Genomic DNA, 20,867 nt, shown 5'->3' on the forward strand with positions numbered 1-20,867 from the left:
AGAACCACTGGGTTAATTCAACTAGTTACTTATTGGGTTCTTTAGGGTTCATAATGTATCAATGAGATTTAGATGCATTGCCTGAGGGCACAAATGTTCCATGATGGAGGGAAAAAAAAGCTTTACTTAACGAAAAGATGAAAGACAAAGATGTGTGACAAAAATCTTTAATTGTAAAAACACACTTTTCAGTGATTCATCGCATCTTTTTCAAAAGACGATTTGAGATCACCTGAGCTGCAATGGTGTTTTGTCACTCGGAGTTGAATGTACCATTGTGTCAATTGACTGTGAGGACATTTTCTGGAAAGCCTTGTGCAGTTGCTCGATTGATCTCTTGTTCTGTATTCAAACAGTTCAGACCACGACACTCGTCCCTGGTCGTCCTCGAGGTTTGCCTGAGCTCTTACCGCCTCTCCGGCTGCTGCTGCTGCTGCACTTCCGTTGCTTTGTCTCTTCTTCCGGATTGAAATCAGAGTCGCTGTGTCGTCTCGTTCTTTTTGGTGGAATTCGGTGTTTCTGTACCTCCTGGTCTTCATCCTCTTCTAATTCAAAGGACATGTTTTCATCCGATAGATCCTCCTGGCTCTCCTCGTCACTGGACGTGGAATTCTTCGCCCGCCTCCGCTTTGATTTTGCCGTGTTCGGAAGGTTTGCATCCATTTCCTCTGCCTGACCCGACCCTTCTGCTGCACTTTTCTTCGGCCGTCCTCTCGGCCTGCCCGTACTCCTCTTTTTTCTTTTTGGATGTTTCCTGGCTTTCACTTTCTGCTCCTCCGCTTCGCCGTCGCTGTCAAACTCAACGTCTGGATCAGTATTGTTCTCGTCTTCAGCACCGTGGTCCTCGTTTGAACCTTCCAGGCGCCTGTGTTTGCCCCCGGAGCCCGACGCATGGCAACGCTGGACGTGACTCTTTAAGCTCACATTGTGATTGAAGGACTCGTCGCAGCGCCGACACTTGTACGGCCTCTCCCCGGTGTGAAGGCGCATGTGGGATTTCAGGTGGGAAGGCTGGGTGAAGCTGCGATCGCAAACTGAACACTTGTGCGGTTTAACCCCTGTGTGCACTAAAGAGTGCCTCAGAAGAGTGGACCCCGATCTGAAAGTAACCCCACAAACTCTACATTGATGCTCATCCGGGTCTCGGTGTGTCAGGAGATGATTGTTTCTTTTCTTGTGTGTGGCAAATGTCTCTGGGCAGTCGGGACACGTGTAGGGATCCTTTGTATTTTGGTGGGTGTCCTCGTGCCCGAGTTTGTCCACCCTGGTTTTGAAAGTAACGCAGCAGTATTTGCAGCGATGTTCGTAGTCGTCCTTGTGTATCCGGGAGTGAGCGTGCAAAGACATTTCCGTCATGCACCTCTTGCCACACATATTGCAGGAAAAGGGCTTTTCTTTGTGCACGCACGTGTGAGGCTTTCTTTGATCAAAAAACGCTCCGCACTCCGCACAGAGCTCCCGGACGAGACCACCTTGGGAGTCGAGGCATTCCACGTCGTCGCCGCCGTCCTCGTCAGAGTCCGCGGCGAGCTCCTCGGCCAGCCAAACGTCCTCCACGGGTTCCCACTCCCCGTCTGTACCGCCTCCGTCTTCGTCGGTTTCCTCCACATCTTCTGGGCCGTCGCTCTCTTCGTCGCTGAAAACGACAATCTTGGAAACAACTGCACTGCTGCGCGCTGGCGACTCGGCCTGTGAAGGAGACGATGACATTCAAAAGCTGTACGAATTGCATTGATGCCACTCCCATGTATGTTGAGGTTCCTCTCCATCATACCTCACACCTGGAATAACTAGTATTGAGCAGATATACAGTCTATGTGATGTGAAGTTTCAAGCTGAGCTTCGCCATAAAAGTAACTCACGGTAGTTTTCTACATTTCCTGCACTGTTAAATTGTTCTGTGGCCATCAATACAATTTGTGCTTATATGCATTTATAAATTCTGAAAATATCTGCAATAACAGCGTGTGCACAAGCCTGGTGATGTACTTCAGATTTCGCCAGTTATCTGCAAAATCAGTTTGTGGTTCATCAACTGTTACGAGTCACTACAGCGGTAGAATGGCTCAACAACTACACAATACACAAAAAAGACAAATTATGCTGTGGAAGCTTTTAAATTCAAGAAAACGGCAGGTGGTTCTAATGAGCGCTGTTGTGCGCCACTTTGTGGTGATTTCAATTCTACTTGAAATCACATTCATTCCATGTATTCTACTCGTCTATCCATTTATTAAACTATATTATATATGAGCGTGCCTCTGGCTTGGTGCTTGTATCTGTTGACTTCACGTATTTCTATCAGTCAGATGAAGCGAGGAGAAAAGATGAATGGATTTCTACAAAAGCGTGGAGTTACCCCTTGACTCTCTGAAGTTCCTTCCACCGGCCGTTGATCTGCTGCCGGGATCTTGGCGTCGGCCAAGTTTTTCCACTGGTTGCTGTAGTTGCACTTCAGGCACCGCTGCTTCAAGACGAGGAGCGCCTCGCACGTGACCTTCTCGATCTGCAACCTACTGCCACAGGACGGGCAGACGCGCCCAACCAACTGGAAGAGGCACTTCTCGTTCACCACAATCTTTCCTTTCATTTGCAGAAGCGCACCACTGAAACACAAGAGAAATCACAGGCACTCAAATAAAGGCCGATGTGAAAAGGTTAAACTTGATTTAAAATGAGGAATAAGCATCATTCAAATATAAGGTAAATAGAGAGTAAAGACGAGACTTTTTACTAGTTATGAAAATCTAAATTGTCTTTTTTTGGGCTTGTGGCTTGTTGATATGTTACTCCAAATGAATAAACAAATATACGCCGATAATTGTATTATGTCCTTGGCGGATGTAATAACTACCTATAAGGAAAAGTAACCCATCACTCAGTTCGGTCCGTCTTATTGTGTACTGATCTGAATTACTGCCATGAATTAGTTGAGCAATGAGCTCTGTATTTGCGCGAACGACAATTGATTAACTCATAAAGTTCAGCTCAAGTTATAAAATTCAATCTGTGGAAATTGGTTTCAGTGTGATTTTTTTTTTTTTTTAGCTTCATTTCAGTCTTTTTAAGTACCGTATTTTCTGGACTATCGGTAAAAAAAGAAATGCATCATGAAGAGGGGGAAAAAAAAAACTGTCACACTACTAGTCACATTTATTTACAGATGTATTCTGATGGTTTTGCTAAACGGTAACAGATTTTGCAAAAGGATGTTTGTCACTGTAGTAAAAACTCCATTGTAAGCAAACCTATGACCATGTGTTTAATCACTGAAAATAAGAATGTCCCATATTACTCTTGTAGAATAATTGTCAAAGGCCTGTTACAAAAAAAAAGAGCAATACACAATCATGTTCTTCACAAATGTGTTTATTTTCTGTAAATCCTGAATTACAACCTGCAATAATAAACCTTCAATCTTCTAAAGGGATCAAAAGAAGATCATTAGAGCTTAACTGTTATGCTCATTTTATGTTTAGCATTTTGTTACGAGGACATCAAAACTTAACTGTATGTAAAAAGTCAGTTTTAGTTGACAAAATTAACACGGAAAGAAAAGATTTATGCACCAACGACAACAAGCAGCACCAAAGCAGCTAAATCAAATGAAAAAAAAAATGCTAAGAACAGCACACGTATCTTATAAAGGGAAGCAAACAGAGATTTAAAGCTGCTGTGTGTCAAAGCTTCAGGTGATAGTTTGAGAACGTTACTGACAGTCAGACCTCGTTCAAAGTGTTGTCAGGACTGTGTTCGCTGATAATGGGGTTTTCTACCTATCTATTATAACTATGGGGTTTACTGGGAGTCCTCAAACAAGATTACAAAAATAAGTCGTGTACATTTGCAGTACTGGAGAGGAAACTAGAGGATTCTTTTCGAGTGAGAACTAAAGTCACCCTTGTTACATCCACCTTAATTAAATCTAAACTGTTTGTTGTGAATAACCCTCATAGTTCAGTGCATATTGTCATTTGATCAGACATGAAACCAAGTCCACTTGAGCTTATTCAGCTAAACTCCCTTATTGTCTTTAAATACACATTTTGTTCTGTCAAGTCCAAATGACCTGCTTCACTGCTTGTAATACATGAAATAGGAAATAATCACCAAACCTTTTGAACATATACATATCACTTTTTTTTTGTTTTACAAATAATTTTTATGAAATTATACTTCATGCACAAATGATAAAAATGTGTTTTTTTTTTTTAATTGTTGACTATAGCTATGAATAAGTCTAGATTTAGTCAGGAGGCCATGTTGAAACCGCTTCAACTTTCATGATGGCAGCAAATACTCACACCTGCTGTCACATCCGATATACATATCCAATCAAACGAACATTCAATGAATATTACCATTATTATTTTAAGCACATGGTCTGTAACGATACATTCGAGATTTTTCACAGGAAACTTTCCAAATGCTGGGTTACTCACATGTATCGGTTCACCTCTGTTGTTGGCTCGGGTCTGGAGGGGGCAGCTTCTGAAGCATCTGCTGAAATGTGACACCGAGACGTCAGCCGACCCAAACTTTCAGTAGTAAAATACTAAATATTCCCCCGATTCACATGTAGACCACTTTTCATTTACCAGTCTGTGAAACGTCCGTGCCTGGTGAGGTATCTTGTGACGCTCCGGAGCAGGAAAATGTGCTTTCAATTTTGAAGTCGTCGCATGAAGTCTCATCGACCGTTGGGGTTTCTGAAGGCTCCTATAAAATAAGGAAAGAAAGGAAGAAAACAAGATGGCACCAAAGAAGTTTAAGACAGACATGCATGTTGCAATCGAATATATATAGTGCTATTCATCTATATTACGACCATCAAGCTTTTTGCAAACGAAGATACAATCAACATATCAAGTAACTGCAATTCTATTTAGAAATTTCATTTAGATTGACGAAAAACAGGTTTGTTAGCAGGTTTCATGTCGAGAGATGGGATGAAATGATGATAAATGTAGTCGCACGTGTGGGATTTTGGGAATCTCAGTGGTCTGATGCAGACGGGAGGGAAGTGGGTCACGGCAGACTCACCACATGCTCGGGGCTCTTCGCAGGTTGGCCTGCCTCAGACTTGATGCACAGTGATGGAACGGCACCGGGTCTGAGCTGCACCGTGCCAGCCGCCCGGCTCGTGTTCATGAAACAGTCCCCTGTGAAGTGTTCGCTGCAGATGGTGACGTCGGTCCAGGAGGATTCTTTCAGCTGCTGCCCGTTGACTTCCAAAACAAACTGGACCCACTGAAGTCTCTTCTCCGGGTCCTCCGGTAACTTCAACCGCTGCACGTTCCGACGATGCGAGTCACAACCGACCACCGAGCACATCCCCGTTTCCGCTTTCATCTCTACGTCCCTAAAGGTGGTCAGACAGTGCTACAAGTGTGACTTTATTGTACGTTTCATAATTAGATTTTCGATAGATTTCTTTTTGCTTTAGTTTTTTTCCCTGGTCTGGCAAAATACACTGGACTAAATTATTTAAAGTTTGTCTGGAGTAAAACATGGGAATCTTTGACTTGCATTATATACATCTATTATTGATGGCTAAAATAGATGACCTGGCTATCTAAAAAGCAAAATGGCAACCAGTCCCACAGGAAACTTTCCACACACTGTGTTACTTACATTTCCTGGTCTGCCTCTGTTGTCGGCTCTTTCGCTTGCATCTGAACAAGGCTGGAGGGGCCCCCACCTGAAACATTCATTGAATGTGACACTGAGACTTCGACCCAGCCAGGTTTTGAGAAGTTACACACAAACTAGTTCCTTGATTCACATGTAGACGACTTATACTGCTTTCCCATTACACAGTTCTTAGAGCTACTCGACTTGACTCCGCTTCGCTTGTTTTCCATGACAATATCGTAGAACCTCCTCTTTGCTCCCAAAGGTTGATTTTTCTGTGGATCCATTTCTGTTCCGTTTGTCTTGTTGCGATTGTGTTCTTAGCATGGTAGTTGACTCTTATGAATGAGCTGTTCTCCTGATTAAACTAGTGTCGTCGCGCTCCGGCCAAGTCGTGACCTGCCTTCTGCCGACGTCACGTCTTCGGCTCGGCTCGCGTGGAACCGTGATCGCGTGGGTGCTTGATAAGTAACTGGCGCCAGGTAAATAACACGCAATGGAAAAGCCTTAAAACCGAGTCAAGCTGAGTAAGTGTTAGTGGAAAAGCCCCAAAGGCGTTGTGAAAACCTTTTCATTTCTAAACTATGTAAACTTTCTTGCCTGCTGGAGGATCTTGTGATGTTCCAGAGCAGGAAGCTGCATTTTCAATTTTGAAGTCGCCACACGGAGTCTCAGCAACAGTTGAGGTCTCAGCAGGCTCCTACAAAAGAAGTTCACCACAACCTTAGGAGGAAGTGCACACAGAAACATTTATTTCTATCTTATAGTGCTACCAAAGCATGTCCCGTTTATAAGGCAAATCAAGTTTTCTGAACTGAGATAGAATTAAATGACTAATATTAAAAAACTACATCTGTATATATGGTCTGCTTCAAGTCTGGTCTTGACGAGAGATCATGTAAACTGCAGTTACAGCCACATAAAAAAGCAGGTTTTATGTCGAGAGATGGGATGAAATGATGATAAATGTAGTTGCACGTGTGGGATTTTGGGAATCTCAGTGGTCTGATGACATGCATGTTGCAATCGAATATATATAGTGCTATTCATCTATATTACGACCATCAACCTTTTTGCAAACGAAGATACAATCAACATATCAAGTAACTGCAATTCTATTTAGAAATTTCATTTAGATTGACGAAAAACAGGTTTGTTAGCAGGTTTCATGTCGAGAGATGGGATGAAATGATGATAAATGTAGTCGCACGTGTGGGATTTTGGGAATCTCAGTGGTCTGATGCAGACGGGAGGGAAGTGGGTCACGGCAGACTCACCACATGCTCAGGGCTCTTCGCAGGTTGGCCTGCCTCAGACTTGATGCACAGTGATGGAACGGCACCGGGTCTGAGCTGCACCGTGCCAGCCGCCCGGCTCGTGTTCATGAAACAGTCCCCTGTGAAGTGTTCGCTGCAGATGGTGACGTCGGTCCAGGACGATTCTTTCAGCTGCTGCCCGTTGACTTCCAAAACAAACTGGACCCACTGAAGTCTCTTCTCCGGGTCCTCCGGTAACTTCAACCGCTGCACGTTCCGACGATGCGAGTCACAACCGACCACCGAGCACATCCCCGTTTCCGCTTTCATCTCTACGTCCCTAAAGATGGTCAGACAGCAATAAAATGTGAATGGAACATAGAAGATTTTCATTTACAAACCACATTGTCTCAAAATTATGAAAGAGAATACAACTGGATAAATGTATTCTGCAGTTCCATGTGAGCCTGAACTATGTAGAATGAGCAAGGCATTCATTAACAACAAGCTTGACCGTGTGTGTGTGTGTGTGTGTGTGTGTGTGTGTGTGTGTGTGTGTACGGCTCACACCAAGCCTGATCCGTCTGGGGGGCTATCTTTTCAAGCAGCACAACATTTCCCCAAGACACTGCATGACACAGACTCAGGTCCATGAAACTTATCTGGTTACTTATTAGGTGAATCTGGACATCACTGTGTCGTCACTTCCCTTTGGACCAGAGTCGGTCACTCGGTGAAAACAAACCCACGTAGGGAGAGAAGGGATGGGGCCGATTCAATGCAAAACTGCTGTTTGTGCTGCGTTATTAAAGGGCCCATATTTCGCTATAGTTTCACAGTCCATCCTATGCTTCATGTGGGATAATAATCTGGGTGATACAGTATACAACACTCAAAACTTGTGAAATTATAGCTATTTCTTGGATTGAGCTGATGTCACCTCTCATGAAACGGGTGGTTCTCAGCTCCTCCGCCTCCTCCGCCCTCACGGAGACTGCAGCCCAGCTCACAGCCTCCTCCTCCTCCTCTCGGCGCCTCGTTAGCGTCTTTTATTGTGGGAATAGCAGCAGGTTTCAAGATGAGCTTCTGAGTAAGTCCAGTTTCAAAGTACCCGTAGTTCTGGAAGCAGTCTTTGGTGAAGTGTTGCTCGCAAACAAACAGATTCTTTGCGGATTTCTGAGGCAGGTCCGCGAGAAAAAAGTCCAGCCACGTTCGCCGCTGTGCTTCCTCTTTCGGCAAGCCAAATAGTGTGGACACAAACTTGCACCCGAAAACACATTTTCTCCAAGTGGACATGATGGCGAAAACAGCTATCGACAGCAACAAAAACAGCAGCGTTCAATGTGAAGCGAGCATCGACTGAGAAGAGGCTGAGTGTGCTCCTTGGCACATTCATGGGCATGTCAATCTTCCTGGAGGCGGGGCTTCTCCAGCTCTGTGACAGGTCATCAAATTAAATCAAGGTGTTGAGCTCCCCCACCAGTTAGAACAGAGAAAGATCACTGTGAACTCAACAGCACTTTTATGATGTTTAAAGCACAGAAAAGTTGATTTATTATAATATGGGTCCTTTAAAGAATTTCCCCAGGGATTAAAAAAGTGATTGAGGTTTTAAACATATAACAAGTGTATTATGAGATGATGACATCATGCAGACCCCCACCTTGTCCAAATTGAACAAAAATAGTTTGTACTGCTTCCTTTTCTGTCCTTATACTAACCTCAAGTTGCCTTTTGGGAGAACACATGCATACATTTGTACATTTCATACTTGCCAGTAGAGAGGAGTTTATTACAGCCTCATAAAATCAACAATAATAATAATATTAAACCAAAGTGAATCGCCCCTGCTTTTTCCGATTCCAATGTCATTTCTGTACTTGTTTATTGGTGTTGGCTTGTGGCCAGACACGACATACAGCTACTTTGAAATGCTGAATGAAAAAGCTAAGACACAATACAAGGCAAAATTTACAATAGCAAGCATGAGTGACTGTCCTCACAGGTTGCCTGCTTGCTCATTGACAAAAAACAAAGTTTGCATTATGCTGTTGTGACACAAAATACTTAAAACACATATATGAATATACAAATTGACAAGAAAACATGCTATTTGCTACATACAATATGTAGAATGCCTATTAGAATAGGCAGAAATAACCTGACTATAAAGTACAATGCTATTATTTGAGTAAATAATCTTTAAATAAGCTGTTATGTCAACTTGAGACACTTTTTAAAATGTATTTCATCATTAACCCTCAATTAAGTGCATGACGGATCCCACTCACTTCCATCACTATTTTGCCTCTGTACCGCTTGAAATAAACTTTCTCGTGGCTCATATTCCTTCTCAATCGGACCGTTTACCTAACGAGTGTTTTGTTTCTCTCATACACAGCGACAAACGTGCGTTTGTTTTCAGAGCATATGAGCCGAAAGTAGCGACGATATCGTCCATTCAACACAAACGCTGTTTCACTACCTGGAAACAAACAACCTGAAAACTACGAGTCCATACTACTCACAGACACTGCCTTTGCATGGAAGAGGGACAACAAAGATTGCTGTAGACAGATTCAAGCAACCGCGGCTTCAAACTCCACCACAGGACATATGGCTCACTCATACTCCCGGGTGAACGCGATCACTTCCGGCTTTTAAACAGTCGCTTCCGGTTTGTGCAACCTCTTCCGGTGGGCCGTGAACTATATATAACTATAACTATATATAACCATATATATATATATATATATATATATATATAAAACTATAACTATATATAACCACATATATATATAAAACTATATATAACCATATATATATATATATATATATATATATATATATATATATATATATATATATATATATATATATATATATATATATATATATATATATATAACTATATACACCCACACGCACGCACGCACACACGCACACACACACACACACACACACACACACACACACACAGTTGTGCATTTTTTCTCTTGCTGATGCCACTTTTTAAATAAACACCAAAAACAGAGTCACAGATGAGTCTCCCTCAGAGCGTCTGACCGCAGCAGAGGAGGGAGGGGCTGGAAGCACTCACTCACAATAGAGCTTCTGAGTTTCAGAAACCACAGACAGTTCACCTTGATATTCAGACAAACAGCATTCCACTCCCACCAGATAAGGCTTTCCTTGGGGAAGGGAGTATTTCGCTAGTTTGTAGCCAGGGAATAGAGAAACATCTGTGCATACTTCAGAATACAATACAGCTTTCATAAGGATGTTTGTTTCAGTGCTTCTCAGAGAACATCAACTCCATTATATCAGAGTCTAAGCTCCTAGATATTTTTATACAGGTACATTGTATTTGGAGTCACCTTTCAAGTCACCCAAGTTCACCTTACATATAGAATATTAGCAAAAAAGATCAAGACATCATAAAAATAGATTTTAAAATTAATTTTTTTCTCAAAAATGGCCCCTTACCTGACTGGACTCCTGGAAACACCTTCCCATTCACTGGGGTCCTCTGGCTCCGTCTTCTCTGTTCCTCCTGCCGCTCTTTCAATAATGGGACGGAAAACTTTACATCGCTCTCCCATCTAAATCACACACGCACAGACATCCAGTAATGATACGAATAACCTACAAATTTACCAAATGAAAATGTTGCACTCACCACTGTATCAGCTGAAATGATTTCTGCAGGACTTCTGCTTGTAATGACTCCCTCTCGGTCTGAATCACACTGGGCTGAATGTGAGTTTGGTTCCTGGGCTGTGAGACATAAGATCAGACATATTAAGGCCATAGAGCGACAAATGAATGCAAGAAAGCTCCAATCGTTTGGTATTTTTGTTTCAGAGTCACTTACAGGAGCCAAGAAAATCAGCAGCAATACAAATGTACACTGTAATGCGCTGGTACGCCTTTCTCACTGCCTTCTTATAGCTTTTCACAGTGAAGGGCGTTTCTGTCCCCGGTATATTAATTATCTCTGTACCATCAGGGTAGAGAAGAAAGTAGGGATCCATTTCCCAATATGGATTGAAGTCTTTAATTTTTTGTCCAGCAACTTTGTGCAACTGCTTTGCATCCATCTCTGGTGTGACAACAAGCTGGAGAACTGTTCCTCGGACAGGTTTTAGCACTCCATGCTTCAGTTCCATGAGAGCAACTGAAATCTAAAGAAGAACAAAGATGAAGGCGAGTGTTAACAGGTTCGCTGACACCGTGCAAATAAATGACAGAATGAACTATAACTAGGTCGGCCTGTCACAATAACAAATGTTGTTATTTATATTGTCAATGTTGTTTTAAGACAATTTTCTACTAATATTGTGATAAAATAGCATAATAATACGAGTGTACCCTTTCACAGGCAAGAAAGTTTTATTTCTCAAGAATATTTAAAATGTGTTATTGGAGTGTGAAAAAGACATTTTAATATCCTAAATAAATAAAACCTATATCAACCAAAAGCAATAAATAACACTGACTCTCAGACTCAACCATCCATTCTCCTTGGTGGAGAGACAGAGACAAGACAAACATACACACATGCAAATAGCGACATATTGAAGTCAGCAAAATGATTGAGGTCAGTTATACATCGGTAAAGACAGGTTACCTTTACGCTGCCTCTCCCTTGTGCCTTTTTCTTTTTGGAGCATGACCGTCTGTCCTCTTTTAATCTACGGAACGTTTGGTATGTCTTCACTGCACGTTTCCCTGCAGCGTCTGTGCTTTCTTCTTCGGGGTCTAAATTAAAAGTCATGAGGACAAAGAGCACAGATAATCCCGTTTAGACATCCAGTATTCCAGTCAGATTCAGATTCCATTATTCCAGTCTATATTTATATAGTGTAGTCTATGGACTCTAGTCTTATTGAGAAAGAAATAAAGTAATCTTTAAATGAATAAATAGCTGTGAATTTCTTTCTTTTTTAAATACCTCTGCTTTTGCCAGGCTCATCAACATGGAGCAAGAATTTGATGTCCTTTCCACACGAACTGCAAAATGCACGCAATGAACGCAGGGTGAATCCACAAAAGGGACAGAACATTTCCCAGTGTAAATAAATAAAATAAAAAATGTGTATCATTAAGCAAGCACTCGACGTGGTGGACCTTCCTAGATGTATAATTACCAGATCAGAGCTACTTGGGCTAACATGAAAGGTAAGACAGGGAAGTATACATCAATGCTGACTTAACAAAATGGGGAGTGTAAAGTGTGCTCTGCTTCTTTTACGACATTGTATTTGGGGGGTCGCCTTTCAAGTCAGCCAAGGTCACCTTACATAGAATAAAAGCATAAATGATGAAAACACCATTAAAACAGATTAAAAAAAAAAAAAAAAAAGATTTTCCCCAGAATGGCTCCTCACCTAGCTGGACTCCTGGAAACACTTTCTGGTGAACTCTGGTCCTCGTCTGGCTGCCTCTTCTCTGTTCCTCCTGCCTCTCTTTCCACAGCGGGACTGGGAACTTTACATTGCACTCCTTTCTGAATCTGGAACACACATACACAGACATCCAGAAATGAGGTCACATATTGCAGTCATGGGTGTCCTGGAGAAATCTTAGTAACATGCTTTGGAATGAATGACATTGTAAATACTCTCTAAGCTGTACAAAGTTCACCTCTTTATATTTCTCTTCTGTAACAAGAGCTAATAAAAGATAAATGGAATCGGAAATATCTGGGCTGTAAAGTGGCCAAGAAGGTTCAATGCAACTGCAAAGGCTACAATTGAAGTGAAACCACAAAGGAAGTGCACGGCGGTCTGAACATGCCTACAGCTTTAAAGCCTTTATGTCAACAAAACAAAATGTTTATGCACATTTTAAAAAATATGACGTTATGCCCCCAGCTATTTAAAAATAGGAGTTTGTATTGCAATTATTATTATTTTGTTCAGTATTCATGAATAACCTACAAATTTACCAAATGAAAATGTTGCACTCACCACTGTATCAGCTGAAATGATTTCTGCAGGACTTCTGCTTGTAATGACTCCCTCTCGGTCTGAATCACACTGGGCTGAATGTGAGTTTGGTTCCTGGGCTGTGAGACATAAGATCAGACATATTAAGGCCATAGAGTGACAAATGAATGCAAGAAAGCTCCAATCGTTTGGTATTTTTGTTTCAGAGTCACTTACAGGAGCCAAGAAAATCAGCAGCAATACAAATGTACACTGTAATGCGCTGGTACTCCTTTCTCACTGCCTTCTTATAGCTTTTCACAGTGAAGGGCGTTTCTGTCCCCGGTATATTAATTATCTCTGTACCATCAGGGTAGAGAAGAAAGTAGGGATCCATTTCCCAATATGGATTGAAGTCTTTAATTTTTTGTCCAGCAACTTTGTGCAACTGCTTTGCATCCATCTCTGGTGTGACAACGAGCTGGAGAACTGTTCCTCGGACAGGTTTTAGCACTCCATGCTTCAGTTCCATGAGAGCAACTGAAATCTAAAGAAGAACAAAGATGAAGGCGAGTGTTAACAGGTTCGCTGACACCGTGCAAATAAATGACAGAATGAACTATAACTAGGTCGGCCTGTCACAATAACAAATGTTGTTATTTATATTGTCAATGTTGTTTTAAGACAATTTTCTACTAACATTGTGATAAAATAGCATAATAATACGAGTGTACCCTTTCACAGGCAAGAAAGTTTTATTTCTCAAGAATATTTAAAATGTGTTATTGGAGTGTGAAAAAGACATTTTAATATCCTAAATAAATAAAACCTATATCAACCAAAAACAATAAATAACACTGACTCTCAGACTCAACCATCCATTCTCCTTGGTGGAGAGACAGAGACAAGACAAACATACACACATGCAAATAGCGACATATTGAAGTCAACAAAATGATTGAGGTCATTTATACATCGGTAAAGACAGGTTACCTTTACGCTGCCTCGCCCTTGTGCCTTTTTCTTTTTGGAGCATGACCGTCTGTCCTCTTTTAATCTACGGAACGTTTGGTATGTCTTCACTGCACATTTCCCTGCAGCGTCTGTGCTTTCTTCTTCGGGGTCTAAATTAAAAGTCATGAGGACAAAGAGCACAGATAATCCCGTTTAGACATCCAGTATTCCAGTCAGATTCAGATTAATTTATATACACTATATTTATAAAATATTACTCTATGGTCTTACTTTAAAAAAAAAAAAAAAAAGTCATCTTCAGATGAATAGATAGCTGTGCAATTCTTTTTTGTTTTTCAAAAATTACCTCCACTTGTGCCAGGCTCATCAACATGGAGCAAGAATTTGATGTCCTTTCCACACGAACTGCACGATGCATGCAGTGAACGCAGGGTGAATCCACAAAAGGGACAGAACATTTTACTGTGTAAATAAAGAGAAACATATATCATTAAGCAAGCACTCAGCATGGTGGAACCTCCTTCATATACAATTGGCATATTACAGGATGGGAAGAGGGGAAATATACATCGCCGCTGGGAGTGTATAATGATAAAACTAAAGTGTTGTTTACTACTGTGCTCTACATCTTTTACTACTTCGTGGTCAACGTAAGTAATTCAGTTGAATGAACTTTGGCCCATCGCTTCTGAGTAACTCTTTAAATTATTACTGGGAGAAAAAGAACTCCAGAATCCAGAAATCTGGTTGTTTATCGTCACACGACATGCTGAACTGTTAGTGACGGTAAGGGCAAGGTAATGCTGAATGAAGGTAGTGTTTTTTATGTCTTATTTAGGTAACTGAAGCACCTGCAGTCACTTTTATTGACAAAATGTCTCAGTTTGGAAGCAATTACCACTTTGAAATAATGATCTCAAGTATTGTTCTTTCTCCCAAACGTCAGTGTATTATCTAATATGGTTATGACTTTGGCGTTCCGTGCTGAAGTACAAACTTTAATATTTACTGCTGAGCACATACATAACGCCATGACAATTTCAACAGGGTAACAAATAATGATTTGTGAAAACAACAACTCAGCAGCAGCAGCAGCGTCTTACTGTACTTACCTTCCATTGAGCTCTCCCGCTATTGCAATGGTCCGGCAGGAAATATTGTCCCCCCGGAAACAAAATCCGTTCTTAGGCACTCTCGGCCATCCACGGACGACAGGACCCGTTTGGACAAAAATCGCTATTTCAATTGATTGTCTTGCAAACGGGGAGAAACCATTTGGAAAAAAAACAACAAAATTGTGTCAATATGCGTCATAACTTTTAACAGTCATTATAACAATGTTATGTTGTATTAAACGGTAGATGGATTTCACTTATACAATAATTTTCCACTGCAGTCCCCAAAAGCACATTGCATTGTTCAACAGTCATTTATTAAATAATTTATTCATGGTTTTCACTTTTCCACCACTTGAGCAGTACCCAAAGTGCTTTACACTGTTGATCACATTCACCAACAACCCAGCAAACACGGTAATAAAAACGTGGCTCTTTAACAGAAATATACTCTCAGATTTTTGTGCAACAAAATATTTTTTTCAGAACATTCAGCAGGCTCAATCATTCTCAGCAGTAAAGAAACATGACTTCAAGGATAAGGCCACATTTTCATCCACTCAGATGCAGTACCTAATAGGAAAAAGCCCTACTTTGTGTGACACAAGACTTCAAATCGATGACATTTCTATATCAGGTCCACTTTAAATATTTTCAGTGACTTCATTTTTTCTTTTCCCTCCCCTCTGCCTCTTTGAGCCGTTATGAGTTTGCCGACATTTGCGTTTTGTTTTCTTCATTTCTGCTGGGTCAAAATCAGAGTCACAGTCTGAAGTGTTTGTTCTTCCTCTGGATCTCCTCACACCTGGCGTTACTTTCTTGCTCTTCTCGTCTTCCTCCTCCTCCACTGAGTCAACGGATGCGTCACTTTCAGGCAGCTCTTTCTCACCATAACATTTGTTCTTTGACTTGCGCCTTTTTACTTGGGCAGTATTCTTTTTTGAACTTTGCACTTCCTCTGCTGTGTTACTGTTAGCCCTTCCTAAGGATCTACGCAAGCCTCTTTTCTTCTGAGATCCATACACCGTCTCAGTTTGCACTTCCTGTTCTGTCTCGTGCCCCCGATCACCAAACCCCGAGTCCTCTTCTGTCCTGTTTTTATCATGCCGAGCATCACCCATGTCACTTTCTTTCAAGACCCTTTTCTTCCGTTTGGGTGCGGGGCCTGACGAGTGGTAGCTTTTGAGGTGACTCTTCAAGCTCACGTTATGATTGAAGCTTTTGTCGCAGTGCTCACACTTGTACGGCCTCTCCCCCGTGTGCAGGCGCATGTGGGACTTTAGGTGGCTCGCCTGGTTGAAGCCACGCTGGCACTCGGGACACTTGAAGGGCTTTTCCCCCGTGTGCACGACCAAATGTCTCTGCAGGGAGCAGCCTCGTGCGAACTGGATTCCACAGATGTGACATTTTAACTGAATGGGGCCCCTGTGCTCCTCCAGGTGGTCCGCACGCTGCCGACTTGTGGCAAACCGCTTTGAGCAGTCGGGACATTTATAGGGCTTTCCTTGAGTGAGGTGGATCTGCTCGTGTGCTACTTTGTCCACCTTCGTCTTGAATGTGACGTGGCAGTATTTGCAGTGGTGCTCATAGTTCACATCGTGGATCCGGCTGTGGCAGTTCAGGGAAACCTCGCTGACGCACCTCTTGCCGCAGATGTTGCAGGAAAAAGGCTTGGCTTTGTGCTCACAGGTGTGATTGTGTTGCCTGTGAAAGAATTTCCCGCAATCCGAGCAGAGTTGGCTGTGTTTGTGCTGAGGAACATCGTGTCCATTGTTTTCGTCCGTGCTCTCGGTTTCGTTTTCCGCCGGATGCCAGTCGCCATCGGATGAGTCTGCGTCACCGGGGCCACGCGGCGCGTCTGCTTCTTTCAAGGACTCGCTCTCCTCATCCATGACTGCGACGATCTCACTGACGCCCGTGTTGCTGCTGTTGGTGTGATCTGGTGAAACACTCTGAGAAGAATGGAAAAAAACCACAAAAAAAACATTGTCAGTTTAAACACAAATATTTGTGTCCTAATTCACCTGAACTTCCATGATGCTACTTTCCAGAAGGGTCGTTGTACTCCTGTGGTCTACAACTTCCTCTTCCTGCTGTTTTATTTCCAAAACCAGCGGGAATAAATTATTATTAATATTTATATTAATATATAATAATTATTAATAATAATTATTCCTTCCTTCATGGTGACTGAAGTCAACAACACTCAAATAAATATATTTCCTAATCTAGGTTGGATGTCAGACTTCCTGTCTCTTCACAATAAAAGATATCACTGTCAACATCATTGACATCTTTACTCCACAATGAAACATGGAAGCAGAAATGAGGCCGTATGTTTTTGCCTCCTGGGCCAAAATGTAATCCATTCCTTGTACCCTTTCCCTACATTTGTGCGTAAATGAGGCATTAAGTGCCGTTTAAAACCCACAGGTGTAAAGTCGCAGTGGCTTCATCACTGTCTGCATCAACACAGACTTCATGGGAATATTCCCAAAGAGTGCAGCATCTGTTTAATGTGGAATCATGAAAAACAAAACAAAAATCAATAGCAGGTTAAATTAAACTGAAAAGTTGTGCAAAAAAGAATAACTAAAGTAAAAGATTTTGACCATGGTACATGAACAAAGATAGATAATATGATAGGATATATTCTTGCCGTCACCGCAACATTTTTTTTTCTCCCCATAGTAAACATAGTCATCTCTTTTTTGTAGCCACAACAATGTATAGTTTGTGCATCAATCTTGTCTAATGAGGTGAATGTAGAAATAAACATTGTATTTGTTAATTAATCAACAAATGAATGCCTCGGGATAATACTTTAACCACAACGAATCATAAATAAAAAATATTGTAGTGTAGGTTTTGTTTATGACTTTCAGCATAATTGTGATGGTTATTTTTTACAGTATGTGTAACTTGCTTTAACATATATTTCATAGTTGTAATTTTGAATGACGAGAATCAATATATAAATGTAAACATGTTCATCCACTTCGGAATTTTAAATAAAACATGTCATAATGATATTAAAAAGGGGTACGCTATTGAATGTGAGGCTTTTCAATGTTGACTTTGCATGTCCTCTCTGGGTATGCGTCCCTGTTCTCCCAGTTAATTGATGTTGAAATTGGCTGTGGCTCTAGATATATCATTATCTCTGTGTTTGCTCTCTAATAGACTGCTGATCTGTCCAGGGAGATATGTGAATACAATGGTTGATCCGGAATAAATCTTGTTATTTTACCTGTTGAGCAGCTGAGATGTGATCATTAAGCTGACTGTGCCACTGGTTCTTGTAGTCACACTGAAGGCACTGCTGGTTCAAGACGATGACCACGCCATGGACGACCCTTTCAACCTTTATTTTTGAACCGCAGCTTGGACACTTGCTGCTAAACAATTGGAGGAGTTGGTTTTCATTCACTACATATTCCCCTTTCATCCGAAGAAGTGTTACTCTGGAAAGTTGAAAATAAACACAGTTAAATCACAGTTTTAAAAATGCAAACAACCACAGGGAGCTGACTCTAAATGTCACTTACTTTTCTTTGATCATCTCAATGTTGACAATTTTCTGTAACATCTGACCATAGTCAGATATGTTGTCCAACTCTGTACTTTCTGGAACTGCAATGACATCAAGTATATCACCAACATGAGCAGAAAATATTTGAGCAAATGTTTACTTGATTTATGTTTTTTTGTGATTGGAAGAAAACAAATCAAAACTTCTTACCAATGGCCTTGTCATTTGTTTCTGACTTAAACTGTGAACTGCCACTTTCACAGGTTTCTGGTTCAGAGTGAGAAGCAGGTTCAGTGGCTTCCTGAGACTCCTGTGCAAAGCATCAAAACCGCCTTTAAATCCAGGAAAATACAACACTGATGCTTGCCTAACATATATCTTATTTTGTTCAAATTATTCATCCAATCACAGAAGAAACACACACAACATCCACGCAAGTAAGATCAAGACCTTGATATTGTTATCTTGAGACCACTCTCGAGTACTGCAACACTAAGATAGATAGATAGATAGATAGATAGATAGATAGATAGATAGATAGATAGATAGATAGATAGATAGATAGATAGATAGATAGATAGATAGATAGATAGATAGATAGATAGATAGATAGATAGATAGATAGATAATAAACCACAACCTTTGAATTTCACTGGAATATAAGAGGCAACAGTTAATATCTGCCTCACCTGAAGCACCTCAGGTCCATGTGTCTCTGTTTTAGGACGGAGTGATGGGACAGCTACAGACCTCAGCTGTACCCTCACAGTCTCTGTGTTGACGTTTTCAAAACAGTCCTCTTTGAAATGTTCACAGCAGATACTGATCTCAGTCCAGGATGACTCTTTCAGGCGCTGCCCGTTGACTTCCAACACAAATTGGACCCACTCCAGTCTCTTCTCCGGGTCTTCCGGGAGTTTGAACAGCTTGGCACTGCGACGAAACGAATCACATCCTGCCACCGAGCACATGCCGATACAACCGTGTCCCTCCTTCTGACTTGGGTTGATTTAAAACCTCTCAGTGGCTCCCTGATATCTGACAACATAGACTATATGCAGCTTGTGCTCTCTTTTCTTGCTCTCTCTTTAGAGAGAAACTACGTGGAATCGAATTTGCTGGATTTCTGGGGAACAACTTTAAGAAGCATCAGGAATTCGTGTAGATATTTTAGCGTAATACTGACAAAAATTAACATTTGCTCCTTGAGACAAATGGGAGGTCCGTGATGACGTATGAGCACAATGTCGACGTCATCTCCGTGCGCCGTAACAACAATGAAGTACAGCATTGATCAGATCTTTGTAATAGCAGGCTTTATAACTTTATAAATAAGAATAAACACCACAGACAGTGTTTTTGGGAGAATGAGAATGTAAGAAAAGAGGAGACCATCCAATCGACATCTGGTTGAACTTGTCACTGAAGAAATCAATGCCAAAACGTGGAAGACAAGTGAAATCAGAAAACTTTGCATTAAACAATGAAACTTTGTTGGTTGAAATCAGACTTCTTCGAGCAGCAGACAAAATAGGAAGGAGATCAAATTTTGTACGAAAATAGTATAAAAACAAATATTAGATACAAATTAATTAATTAAAACAGGTACATGATTTTTTTTTTTTTTTTTTTTTTTTTTATGAAGGCATGTCTGTCTGGAACTGTATAATGTTTTAAAATTATTTAAGAAAAAAAAATACCCACTGTAGGGTGTAGCACTGGAAATGAAAGTGGTTTCCCCTATGGTGTTTTGACTGTGATCTGTTACCTTTCATTTAAAATAGTTTCAAATGACAAAATTGTCTATGAACCCCAATCTACCTCAGCACAATCCAAAAAGAAGATTGTTGCCAAATTGTGAACTGGTAATTCGGCATCACATTATTCCACACTGTAAACATGTATAATTCCATCACACAAGAAAGTAGTGTTTTAAACTTTAACACAATGAAGGACTTTGTTGTTATTAGATGTCATATACAGGCTAGTATAACGAAATTACAGGCGCTGCTCTCTTTGTGCATCAACATAAAGTGTAAAATGTAGAAAAATTGTTCACATGATGTAAGCATATAAATGCAAAATGTAAAAAAGTACACAAATTGTATACATAGGACAAATTGTAAAGGTAACATGAAACAGGATTGCGTGTGATGGAGATATTAAAACGTCAATGTCCAGGTCAACAGTTATTTAATTGTAAGGAGAACTCCTCTCTATCTACAGTCCCGTCTCAATATTTACAACACAAAACTAGATTCATCATTCTGGTCATATCGAAAGCCTTGCCTTCTTTGTTTACTTCTCATTTCCCAATATCAGTTTACAAATTTCTCAAATGACTGTAATCATCTGCAACAGACCTTAAAACTTGACATATTCATGCAAGGATCATGGCACTTGCTTTTAACTTTTATCTATTTAT

General features: G+C 40.9%; 2 protein-coding genes across 2 annotated transcripts; both read right to left on the minus strand.

The window, feature by feature from the left end:
* Positions 1-270: 270 nt before the first annotated feature.
* LOC308135277 (uncharacterized protein) lies at positions 271-5,683 on the minus strand. Its single transcript, XM_080503177.1, has 6 exons — positions 5,635-5,683; positions 5,044-5,362; positions 4,599-4,719; positions 4,443-4,503; positions 2,360-2,606; positions 271-1,689 (listed from the first exon to the last, which is right to left on the minus strand). Exons 1-6 carry the CDS (start codon positions 5,673-5,675, stop codon positions 358-360), a joined length of 2,121 nt encoding a protein of 706 aa, XP_080359303.1. The 5' UTR covers positions 5,676-5,683; the 3' UTR covers positions 271-357.
* Positions 5,684-6,211: 528 nt separating this feature from the next.
* LOC308135549 (uncharacterized protein) lies at positions 6,212-19,413 on the minus strand (the record flags this gene model as incomplete). Its single annotated transcript, XM_080503598.1, has 14 exons — positions 6,212-6,334; positions 6,912-7,230; positions 10,377-10,492; positions 10,829-11,074; positions 11,521-11,651; positions 11,845-11,903; positions 12,281-12,405; positions 12,863-12,960; positions 13,058-13,367; positions 13,814-13,944; positions 14,142-14,257; positions 14,908-15,031; positions 15,716-16,862; positions 19,204-19,413. The coding sequence occupies 14 exons, from the start codon at positions 19,411-19,413 to the stop codon at positions 6,212-6,214; spliced, it is 3,255 nt and encodes a 1,084-aa protein (XP_080359724.1).
* Positions 19,414-20,867: the final 1,454 nt, after the last annotated feature.

This window comes from Blennius ocellaris (assembly GCF_963422515.1).
Source record: "Blennius ocellaris genome assembly, chromosome: 10".
NCBI classification, from domain to species: Eukaryota; Metazoa; Chordata; class Actinopteri; order Blenniiformes; family Blenniidae; genus Blennius; species Blennius ocellaris.